This window comes from Chanos chanos, chromosome 7 (assembly GCF_902362185.1).
Source record: "Chanos chanos chromosome 7, fChaCha1.1, whole genome shotgun sequence".
Lineage (NCBI taxonomy): Eukaryota > Metazoa > Chordata > Actinopteri > Gonorynchiformes > Chanidae > Chanos > Chanos chanos.
Window position 1 is genome coordinate 42,270,583 of NC_044501.1, and position 13,156 is coordinate 42,283,738.

At 38.7% G+C, this 13,156-nt stretch overlaps 1 protein-coding gene across 1 annotated transcript in view; it reads left to right on the forward strand.

The window, feature by feature from the left end:
* Nucleotides 1–13,156, forward strand: part of LOC115816401 (basement membrane-specific heparan sulfate proteoglycan core protein-like) — a 55,586-nt gene that overhangs the window by 21,100 nt on the left and 21,330 nt on the right. The window contains exon 3 of the mRNA XM_030779357.1: nucleotides 9,622–10,047. Within this exon, the coding sequence (XP_030635217.1) occupies nucleotides 9,622–10,047 (426 nt within the window). The remainder of the gene's footprint in view (nucleotides 1–9,621; nucleotides 10,048–13,156) is intronic.

A 13,156-nucleotide genomic window follows, 5' to 3' on the forward strand; every position in this document is an offset into this window, starting at 1 on the left:
GCCCAGTGTCTGAGAGACTGTCTGTTCTCTGTCTGCCCAGTGTCTGAGAGACTGTCTGTTCTCTGTCTGCCCAGTGTCTGAGAGACTGTCTGTTCTCTGTCTGCCCAGTGTCTGAGAGACTGTCTGTTCTCTGTCTGCCCAGTGTCTGAGAGACTGTCTGTTCTGTCTCTGCCCAGTGTCTGAGAGACTGTCTGTTCTTTGTCTGCCCAGTGTCTGAGAGACTGTCTGTTCTGTCTCTGCCCAGTGTCTGAGTGACTGTCTGTTCTGTCTCTGCCCAGTGTCTGAGAGACTGTCTGTTCTTTGTCTGCCCAGTGTCTGAGAGACTGTCTGTTCTGTCTCTGCCCAGTGTCTGAGAGACTGTCTGTTCTTTGTCTGCCCAGTGTCTGAGAGACTGTCTGTTCTGTTACTGAGGCACTTCCTTAGTCTGACAGACAGGGAACCTGCTCCCATTAGCGACAGCAACTTCCATTTGATGGCTAAGTGGTACAACATTTTATTTTGAGGACCTGTGTATATATGATAGGATCTTCCTACCACACACACACACAGGTCCTCTCTCTGAGAGAGCGATAGATAGATAGATAGATAGATAGATAGATAGATAGATAGATAGATAGATAGATAGATAGATAGATAGATAGATAGATAGATAAAAGAAGTTGTTCAGTTTCCCTCAAGTTTCAAAGTGAATTTGAATAAAAGCATGTCTGGGTTGTTTGGTTTCACTGCCCACTGAGACTGGATCTTCCTACCACAGTCCCACAGTGTACATCCATAACGAATGTCTTATTGTGACGGAGCCGTTTTAGGCAAGGAGGCAGCAGGAGTCAATATTGTGGTTTGTGACGAACACCCGGTGAATTTATTTTTGTGCCAATAATAAATATGAAAGAGAAAAAAAAACAAACAAACCAAAACGTATTTACACTATTCACAGTAGAAAACAAACAAGACATAAATTCTTCAATAATTTTTCTTTCACTAAATACACTCCTACAACCCCAACAACCAACCAACAACATCCCACCCCGTCTAAAACAAAATGGAGGGCTTTTATAGTAAAAAACAGGATGTGACGTATCCGGACCTCCTGTGGAGTTCGCGGGACTTTTCGTTTAAAATACCTGAGGCTGTGGCGTGCCAGTTTCTTTGTTGTCACTGCCGCAACCTCACCTCCCGGAAGCATCGCACAGGTAAGCGACAGCTTTTACAATTAACAATCAAGAAACATTTATACATAGACAACATAACCTAACGTAGCATTTTTAACGGTAATCGGAGGATAATGGAATATACGAATGGATTTGTTGGCCAACTTTATCGGAAATGTTATAGAATGTTATAGAACGCTAACATTAGTCTCTTTCTCTCTTATTTACAGATCAATAAATGAAGACATTGGACATCACACACACACGACAAAATCACAATAACAACAATCAATAAACATTTAACTTTAAATCAGTCCATGTTGTGTGGTGAATGTGTATGAACAGTTCGTGCCTGCAAACAGTCCATACGTGACGGAGGGTTGATCCGTCACACTTATAAAAATGATTCACTGTTACTTTACTGTTTCACTCTTCATTAGTAACAGACCACAGTCACTGTCACATGGGAGGAGATACATATGTTATTGTGTGTGATACTTTGATTTTCTCAAGATGACTATGACATGTAGATGCAGTACTTCAATCAGTGTGTTCACATTTGAAAGATGAACAAAAGACACTTTTGAATCATCATCATCATCATCATCATCATCATCAGACAATAATTGCCAATCACCAATCGCTAGTACCTCTTTGCTGAACTTCACTCTGAGTCCAGCAGGGGGAGACATTACACAAAAACAACATTATGACCAATAATGTCAGTAGGAGCTCTGTCCCAGAGAATTTCTCATGCAGGTGGGAGGCAGTGAAAAATGATGGAAAATCCAATAATGGTGTTCATTATTATTTGTGTCTGGCATTATAGTAGGAGTTCAAACAGCCTGTAAAACCCCACTGTAATTTACCCTCATCAAGAGTTACAGTGGTGTTCACATAATTTGGAACTCTGTATTCGTTTACAGGAGAGGATTTGTCTGTAGTGTGTGAGAGAGCTTGATGAGAGAAATGAGACATTTAACTGGGTTAAACCCCAGACTAATAATAAAGTATTTCAGTCTGTACAGCTCACTGTAACTGGAGACACGATAAGCATAAAAAGGGCTGTTAGCTTTAGTTTTAGAGATAGTCTTCTCTTTAACTGGACAGTAGTGCAGAAATAGCAGATGACATTACAGGATCATATCTGCATGACCCAAGTTAATGTTTGGAGCCAATTATTGTCATTTTCATGATTTTAATAATGCACATTCCTGCATCGTGGGAACAGAATGACAAGGCCCTGAACTAAAACATGAGATACAGACTAAAAAGGAGAATAAAAATCTATTTATTAAAGGTAACTGTGAAGAGAAACATTGCAGACATTATGTTAGGCTGTTGTAGAAATCGTGTGAAAAACAAAAAGAAAACTCCAGCTCTGTCAAATAAAGACAATAGACAATATGCAGTCACAGAGAGGGAGTAATCTGTTATGACTACTATCAGTGATCTATTGTCACAAGATTTATGATGTCTGGATGTATTTCTCTTAATGGCCACAGGAGCATAAACACTATGCAACAACATACAAAATACACACACACACACACACACACACACACACATACTCTCTCCCTCTCTCTCTCTCTCTCTCTCTCTCTCTCTCTCTCTCTCTCTCTCTCTCTCTCTCTCTGTGTCTCACTCACACACACACACACACACACTCAGACACACACTCTCTCTCTCTCACACACACACACACACACACACACACACTCACACACACACACACGCATGCGCGCGCTGAGGTACACACCTTAAGTAGCTTAGACACAGTTTAGATGTAGAGAGCGTGTGACAGTTTGTGGTTTGACTTGTGATCTAGTTCAGACATGTGACCTTAGACCAGTGAAGAGGAAGAAGGAGGAGTCTTCTGCATCCAGCATCTGTTAAATTCTCAGAAAAGAGTAACTTTAACCCTAACCCTAACACTTCTAAAATTTACATCATAAAAATTCATTTTCATAAGGTACTGCTAATGTAATAGTATATACTAAGATTCTGTGCAAGACTTATGTGTAAATATCTGTACCAAAACGTTAGTATAGAAAGAATAGGATATGTCTGTTGGTTAAAAAAAAAAAAAAAAAGAAAAGAAAAAAAAAAAAGAAGAAGAAGAAAATCCTGCTCAGAAGTTCTCCTCATGCTGACTCATAGGCTTCATTCACCTTAATATTTCTCTGTTACCAGAACAAGAGGTGTATATCTTATGTCTTTCTGTTTTTGTCATTGTCTTGAAAAGCACTTTTTATTTCACAGACGAAAGGCCTTACAGGTGTTGCTCTGTCTAATCTGTATTAAAAACCTTTATATAAAGTATTTCATACACAGTTTTTCCCCAGATGAAAATTCATCATCCACCATGAGGAAAACTACCATGCACCTCTTACTTAAAGTCACAAAGATTCATTATAAATGAAGAAAAAATAATGAATAAAAGACTTAATGGGCCATATTGTTATTCTGGCTGATGAAGAGTAGTGACAACATTCTATTACAGAATCACAATAATTTATTATTTACAAAAACTTCGTGAGCTCAAATTATGTTTCTCTCGTATAGGCACATGAGCAGAAAGAGAAAATATTTCTGTCTAGTTACAGGGCTGACCACTCTGTAGAGACTGTATTTCTAATGTTTGCTGAAGTTTTAGTTACTGTGTGTGTGTGTGTCTGTGTGTGTGTGTAAGGGGAGTCAGGACAAGATTCTTCATTATAATTCAGTAAGGGAATTAGTACAGATTACTACAGATATCCCTTCTCAAGTGTCTCCAGTTTACACCATGGATTATGCATATTTATGTATATTTATGTATGTGTGTGTGTGTGTGTGTACACACACACAAAGAAATAGAGAGAGAGAGAGAGAGAGAGAGAGAGAGAGAGAGAGAGAGAGAGAGAGAGAGGTGCTAACTGGCCCCTCTATCTGATCATTTGGGTAAATGCATATGATTTCAATGTGATTCTCTTTTGTGAGAACAGCATGATCAGGTAGAAGGACCAGTTAGCACCTCCTCCCATCACTAACTGCTGTAAAACCAAAGAGCTGAAAAAGAACAAACCAAACCACAAACTCTCATCTTCTCTCTGCTTTTAGACACAAAGTGCATATGAGCTGTTGCTAACTGATGTCTGTGTCTCAGTACAATTTCCATCAGAGTACAACATCAGTTAGTGTTTGTGTGTGTGTGTGTGTGTGCGTGTGTGTGTGCGTGTGTGTGTGTGAGTGTGCGTGTGTGTGTGCGTGTGTGTGTGTGAGTGTGCGTGTGTGTGTGTGTGTGCGTGTGTGTGTGTGTGTGTGTGTCCATTTTCTAAACCAAGGGAATGTATAATAAATCCTAACCTTGAAGGCTTTATGTCAGTTTTTGAAATATCATCTTATGCAAGACTGGCTTTGACAGTAATACGTGGAAATGTCCTGACTTGGTTATTCGAGGTATTTTCTGTAAGTTCCAGTAAGTTCTGGAAGTGGGGAAAGAACAAATAAACAAACAAACCAAAACTAACCAAGAGCCCTATGTTAAATACCAGCCCCCTTTTTTAGCAGATACTAAAAGAGCCACTGGAAATTTCCATCACACATAAATGTGCACGCGTAGACACACACACACACAATGTAGTCCTTATTTAGACTTGTGGTTTTATAGCTGCCAGGGGGTGGAATGAGGTGTACATGGGCCTCTGCAGACACCCAAAACCCTTTCTCTTCTTTCTTTTCTCTCTTTCTCTCTCTCTCTCTCTCTCTCTCTCTTCCATCTCTCTTCCTTCATTCAATTACTGGTTAATTCAAATCTTTACAGGACCAAAATGATGGAAAATCGTTAATGTGTCCCGTCGACAAAATTCAACAATGTCTTGAGACTCTTCTCATCCTCTATGTGAAAAGATGAAGGAATATTAGGTACAAATGTTATGTCTAGAAAAAGAAAACTAACATATTTTCTCTCTTTACCCTCCTTCTGATTGTTTGTTTGTTTGTTTCCATATCAGTCTAGTTTCCATATAAGCAGGGGTGTGATCTATATGTGAGAATACAGGAAGAGTCTATAATAGACATTGTCTCACTAACAGAGTCTCACTAATACAGCATGGAGCTCAGACCTCTACATGTACTACTCAGTAAGTGACCTCTCTTTCTCTCATTCTCTCAGTATTTCTGTGAAATTATGCAGAAGTCTAGAACCATGTATACAACACAGCTGCTAAATAGTGAAGTTGTGGAAATGGGATGGTATTTTAATCTCTGTGTGTTTTATATTGTCAGTGGGTGCATTGAATTCCTCGGTGGTGCTCCTCTGTTTGAAGTAAATAAAACAATAGTCTATTCAGTTCCACTGACCTAGGGCCTTAACCTAACTGTTCAAACCATATTAAACCTCTAATGTCTCTTCTTTCAGACTCATAGAGTCTGTTGAATAACAAAGTCAGTACTGTGTCCATGTGATGTGTGGTGACTAAATGGTTAAATTTGTGTGTCCTTCATTTAAAATGTTTTGTAATCCATTAGAGTCAGAGTTAATTAACGTGTTATATACCATGCTGAATCATTAAACAATTTTAATGTGCTTTAAAATAGTGTATAGTGACACAAGAGAAGCCTCTGCATGGTATAATGATTGTCACCACTGCTGCTCCAAAATTATCTACAGTTTTTAGTACTTTAAATGTTAGGCAACGGCTGTTACGCTTTTGTTCTCTTTGAATGTGACTGAATAACCAGATAAATGGTCTCTGTGTGAGATACACACTCCTCTTTAAACTTTTACACCTTTAAATTTTACATTCAAATTCCTGTAGATATGCTATTCAGAACCTTTGCTGTGATATTTAATGTCTACGTTAAGCAAAGAGAAAAGAGAAATACCATTGCATTAAAAAACAAAAAAAAACAAAACAAAACAAAAAAGATAGAAAATTAAAACCTCCAAGCGACTCATTATCTTGTTGTGAGCTCAAATCTGAGGCATCGCTGTGAATCATTTTTGTTCAGTTTTGGTGTGAATTCATCACTTTCATGGTTTGGTCATTTAGTTGGTTTGATAACTGCTGCTTATCCGTATTTTTTTATATTACTATTATAATTATTTAATGTGTTAGTGTATCGTATGGTGTAAAACTTTATGAAAAAAAAAGGTTTCTAATAAAATGCAGAATATTTTCGAAAAAACAGATCATTAGAAAACAGTATGAAAAACATGGGTAAGCCCATTTGGACAATCAGATTTTCAACAACAGCTAGGGCGTATCTTCATAGCTCGAGTTTGGTAGATTTCTAAATAGTAATAATTTTACCAAAATGATTTTTCTGATTTCAGTATAGGGTGAGGGATTTGGTAAGAGAGTTAGACATGATTTTTAGAGGTTTCAGTACAGGGGGAGATTTGGTGAGAGAGTTAGACATGATTTTTAAAGGTTTCAGTTTAGGGGAAGATTTGGTGAGAGTTAGACATGAGTTTTAGAGGTTACAGTACAGGGGAAGATTTGGTGAGAGTTAGACATGGAGAGGAAAGAAGAAGAAACTTTTTTTTTTTTTTTTAATAAAGCTATTTTAAGTATTAAACATATATATATATATATATATATATATATATATTTAGTTTTCAAAATCCAGAGGTAATAAAGTATAAACACATTGTATTTAAGTAAATAACTACTTAAAGTTTCATGTCATAGTTGCTGAGGAAACTTTTGACAGAGCATTTGAGAGAACAAGGTCTGTGCTATAGTTTGACTAGAGAGCAGTGCAGGGTGCAGACATATGCATAGAAACAAACAAACAAACACACATACACATACACATACACACACACACACACACACACACGCACACATATATACACACATGCATCTGCATGCACACTCTGTCCAACATTCATGCAAATCATGCAAAAATGCATGCCTTAATATATGCATATATATATATATTTTTTTTTTAAAACAACCTTCAGGACAAACATTTTCATAAGAAGATTCGTACACAAAGCACTGACATGCAACAGGCAAACTTGCTAAAAGCTGCCAAACCACAGTGCTCATGAGGTTTGATGTTGGTTTCTACCAGTCAGGCAGTGAGAGGAGGAGCTAACTGGTCTCTTGTCCTTTTCTCATAGTTGAACATGAGAAAATAAAATAAGAAATAATTACAGGGGAGAGTGACATTAATCTAATTAGCATGTTGCATTATCATTGGCTGGTTCTAAAATCACTTTATGATGTCACAATACGACTATTAAAAACAATACTTCCCAACCAATTATGATAAACCTAAAACTTTAATATCTTAACCAGTTGGACACTTTACACATTGTCTTAATGTAGTAAACAGGCTGTCATGACAAACAGAAAAAATCAAACATGTCAGGCAGTTTTCGCTCTTACACAGCTGTGACAAGTGTATGTCTGAGAAAGAAAAAAATCCTGTGTCTTTTTTTAAAATACAGAATGAGTCTGTCAAATAATAATGGCTCTCTTTGAGTCACTATAGTCATTAACTGTCCATGGCTGTATACATGTCACGCTGGTGGTGTGGTTCAGGACCCAAGTGCAGGACACAATGATGAAGGTGAAAAAAGGAGGACTTTACTTAAAATGAAGATCAAAATACAAGTACAAACCGATAACAAAAAGGTGCAGTGTAACAGTGTGCTATATACACAAACAACGATAGACAACGGACAGGGGAAACACAAGGGCTTAAATACAAGAGGAAAACTAAACAGGGCAAACATGATTGGATAAAATTAACAAGGGGGGAACGAGGTTAATAATGAGAAAAACAGGAACAGGTGAGGGGCGGAGACAGACACAGAACAGGCGCACAAAGACATGACAACCTAAAAATCCAAAATGGAGGTGCAGGCTGTGACAATATAACAGCAAACTCACAACCTCCTCAACTACAAACACACACACACACTCACACACACACACACACACACACACACACACACAAACACACACACACACACACACACAAACACACACACACACACACACACACACACACACACACACACACACACACACACACACACACACTCCCAGCCCTGACAACACTGTTATCAAACATCCATTTTCATATTTGACATTTGACACAGTTTTCTTTCTGATTTCTTCTAGTGCTGACTTGTCTGCTCTGCCTCTGCTCTGGACAGGCTAAAGGTAATGATGAATCCACATTCAGATTACTGACAGATTTTTCATTGATTTGTGTATTCAAAATTTTATCATTTTATCATGTTATCTCTTTGTCATTTCTTGATACTGGTAAATTACTATTCACAATATCTGTCAAAGGACATATACCATTTGATCAGTTGTTTACCAGTATTTAGTTTGACTGATTGCCAACTAACTTACTAACTAACAGTCTTACAGTGGTGACAGAAGCACATGTACATGTCGTACACAGCTGCTGTGTGTGTGTCTGTGTACAGAGTGACTCATATACCACACTCAGAGAGAGGCTGTGGTCTGCACACATATACAAATATGCTATTGCATTTTATGGGGAAAAAAGATGGATCCATTTTAAATTTATGACTGAAAGCATTCCTTCTTCTGTCTTCTTTTGTGTATCCACAGTTACTCTGAGTGTGAAACCAAGCACACCTGTGTACAGTGGAGAGACAGTCAGTCTGAAGTGCGTGACATCATTTGGGGGAGACTGGAGATATAAGTGGTATAAAGGCAGCACTGCAGTGTCTCAGTCTAATGGTTCCACTACAACTGGAGATACATTCACCATCAGAAGAGTAGAAAAGTCTGACCAGGATCAGTACTGGTGTCAGGGAGAGGTGCAACAGATACTTACTTACTCATACTCAAGCAAATTTGTGTATCTTCATGTAAGAGGTGAGTAAACTATAGGCAAAATACATTATGATAAACAAGGGAGAGATAGATTGGATGTCCATATGAGTGTCTCTGTGTTTATAATAACTGACTTTCAAAAGAAGAAAACAAACAAAATAAATAAATTAATTAATTAAAAAAGAAAAAAAAACCTGCTCTTGGTAATACTTTAGAACAACAAAAAAACACTAAACTATTATCTGTTCCTAAACATGATAAATATGTACTTTACTCATACAGCCCCACCAGGATCAAAACTTACTTTGAACTCAAACATACCTGTGTACAGTGGAGAGACAGTCAGTCTGAAGTGTGTGATAGAGTCTGGGAGGAACTGGAGATATAAGTGGTATAAAGGCAGCACTCAGACTGCAGTGTCTCAGTCTAATGGTTACACTATAACTGGAGACACATTCACCATCAGAGCAGCTGCTGTAACTGACCAGGATCAGTACTGGTGTAACGGAGAGAGAAATGAAAGACCCACATCCTCAGAAATAAGTAACTCTGTTACTTTCAGTGTGAAAGGTGAGTGATTAATCTGACATAGACTTCCAGTGTAGTATGATATTTCTGACAGTGTAGAGTCTGAACTATTCATTACCCTCCCACAGGATCAAAACCAAAACCTCAACTCACCTCCAGTCTTAAAGGAGCAGTACTGAGAGGAAACACAGTTACTCTGAGCTGTAAACTGGACCAGTCCAGAGGATGGGTGTTTTACTGGTACAGACACACAAAGAACTCTTCAGAACTGACACAGACTGATAAAGACTCCTACACAATCAGTTCTGTTACAGACTCTGATGGAGGACAGTACTGGTGCAGAGCTGAAAGAGGAAACCCAGTCTACTACACACAATACAGTGATGCAGTCTGGGTAAATGTTACAGAGAGTCCAAAGGCTGTTGTGATCCTGCAGCCTGATAAACAGACATTCAGAGGAGAGACTGTCACTCTCAGATGTCAAATACAGGGAGAGAGAGATACTGACTGGGAGTACAGCTGGTATAAGAATAGTTCTTCACACAGTCCTGTCAGTAAAGATCAGGAATACAGAATCAGTCCTGTTTCTGAGTATCACAGTGGTGAATACACCTGTAGAGGAAAACACAGAAGAGACTCACAGAACTCAGAGATGAGTGATGCTGTAACACTGACTGTGTCATCAGGTGAGTGTGTGAGGTTAGATGAGATTAAAGAGTACTTACCACTAATTTGTAATTGGAGACATTGAACAGTGATTACTTAATTTGATGAACAAACAAGAGAATGTAATATAACCACTGACTGTAGCATATACTGGTGAAATATTTTCTCTGCTTTAACAGGTAAAGCCCAGTCAGTTGTGAGTGTCTCTCCAAAGATGTGTCTGACTGAAGGAGACTCAGTGACTCTGAGCTGTGACGTTAAAAACTCCTCTACAGCCTGGACATTCCTCTGGTACAGAGTCATTCCCTACACAGATGGGCTACCCAGGGTTCATTCTAACTCTGTAGAACTCCTCTCAGACAGCAGCAGAGGAGCTGGAGGCTCCTACACTCTCAGCCCTGCTGCTCTTAAACACACAGGAGTTTATATGTGTAGAGCACAGAGAGGAAACCCAGTCTATTACTCAGAGTACAGCACAACACAGCCACTGTGTGTCACTGGTGAGACAAGTAACAAGTATTTCCCATTCACCTTTGAATTTATACATTTTATGTGTACCTCAAAGAGATCTTGTCTGAGCATCTGTCTCTCTGTGTCTCAGCTCTGTCTCCTCCAGTCTCTCTGATCATCAGTCCCAACACAACTCAACACTTTACATCTCATTCTCTCTCACTGAGCTGTGAGGTACAGAGTAACTCTACTGGATGGACAGTGAGACGATACACAGATAATGGAGAGGTATCAGACTGTTCATCAGACTGGGGATCAGTAATAGGATCTACATGTAACATCAGCTTCCTCCAGTCATCAGACAGTGGAGTGTACTGGTGTCAGTCTGACTCTGGAGGGAACAGTAATCCTCTCAACATGACAGTGACTGGTAAGCCTTCAAAATGTTTATCACTTTAATTAATAAAAAGGATTAACCCTCATATGGTGTTCATAGTTTTATTACACACTCAGTGTTTGCGGATGTGATGGACCCACAACATTATTGGGTTTTTAAAACAGTACAGCCACAAAGTGTTTGTAAAAATACCTAACGGATGTTGACTTGATCTCAGTTATAACCAATATATACAGCATGCATGGTTAATATCTACTAGATCACATTTATCAATAAGAGTGCTATTCGTGTTTTGTGATAAATTGTGATCTTGCTGGTCCTGGGGCTGCCTGAGGCTCAATCTCATCCTCTTCTGAACTGACAGAAACCTGTTAGAAATGTAATCCTCATATTCTGAAAACTCTTCATCTTCATCTTCCAAAGCTTCTCTCTCTTGTACAATCACCTCTTTACTTTTTTTCACTCACAAGTCCCACACTTTTATTACCCTCAGATAAATGAGTCTCAGGTTGAAAAAAGTAATTCATTGCATCATTTTTCTTTTAGTAAACATTGAAAATGGGTCCCACAAACCCAAACACCATACGAGGGAAGGATTTTATTTATTTATTTTTTTTCTGAAACAAGAATTGTCCCAAACAGTGGAGTGTAGTAGTTCTCTCTTGAGTCCTTCGTGAAGGTCTAGTGTTTCTTCAGATATCTGCATTAAATTCCCAATTATCAAATACAAATAATGGTTTTAAAATCTGGTGAATCATCTCTAAATTTAGAATATCCTTTTAATACTTTGATTTTGGAGCCTCTATATGTCATTGTGAGGTCACATCACATTTCCATACAACTGTTGTATGAGATGCACTCTTCCTTGCGTGGATGAGTCAAAATATACTCTCCAAAATATATTCTGTTCTATATTCTGTGTATTTTGTTCTAAAGATGGTCGTGTGATCCTGGAGAGTCCTGTCCATCCTGTTACTGGGGGAGATAATTTGACTCTGCGCTGTAGATATCAAATCACCTCCTCAGACCTCAGAGCTGATTTCTATAAAGATGGATTAGTCCTCCAGAATCAGACTACAGGAGAGATGACCATCCCTACTGTCTCAAAGTCAGATGAGGGTCTCTATTGGTGTAGACACCCAGAGAGAGGAGAGTCACCAAAGAGCTGGATCACTGTCAGAGTCACTGTCAGAGGTGAGAAATACATCTTGTATCAGTGCTGGGATACTTCAGATCTCTATGTGTATTACTAATCACTGTGTATGTGTATTGAGTATTACTAATCACTGTGTATGTGTATTGTGTATTACTTATCACTGTGCTTGTATGTGTATGTTTTCATGTGCAGATATAAATGACTGCAAATAATATGAGTGCAATGACCAAAAAATTTAATCCAGTTTTAGACGCTGCTTTTTTATAGGCACTGTGTTCAGCTGTGAGTCATACCTGTGTTCAGAGATGGTGGGAGAGAGGTGAGCAGGCAGGTGAATCACTGTGGTTTAAATCAAAATTCCAAAGTAATCAAAAAAAGGGGTTTTCCAAGGTTTCCAATAATGTATAGAGCTTTCAAAACAGCATATTAAACTGAGTTTGTAGAAGTGTAGAAGTGTAGGAGAGTGTAGTATATGAGTGAAGAAGCGGTAAAGAATGTAAGTGGTAATAAAGTTGTTGGTTCATCAGCGTCTTCCAGTGTCCAAACTATGAGGCTCTACCTGTGCACATGGAAGACGCCATCTTCACTGATAAGGTGTCTTGTGGTAAATGTCAAAATAAAAGTCTCAGGCCAAAGGCCACTGAACATAAGCCAAAAATAAGTCTCAAGTTTAAACTCAAATCTGGCTCCTGTAATGAGGTCTCTCTCATTCTCTCTCTCTCTCTCTCTCTCTCTCTCTCTCTCTCTCTCTCTCTCTCTCTCTCTCTCTCTCTCCCTCTGTTTGTGTGTTCACTCCCATGTCCAGAAGCCTCCCTGTCTCTCCCCAGACTGCTCTGTTTTCTACTGGTACTTTCTCCATATCTGCTGGTGACCATTGTGATCGGGGTTAAATGCTGGAGGGCTGGAGGTGAGATCTCTCCCAGTCTGACTACAGAAGTTCATTTGTCTGATCTCAAAACTCTGAATGAATGATCTGTTTTTCTTATAACACCCT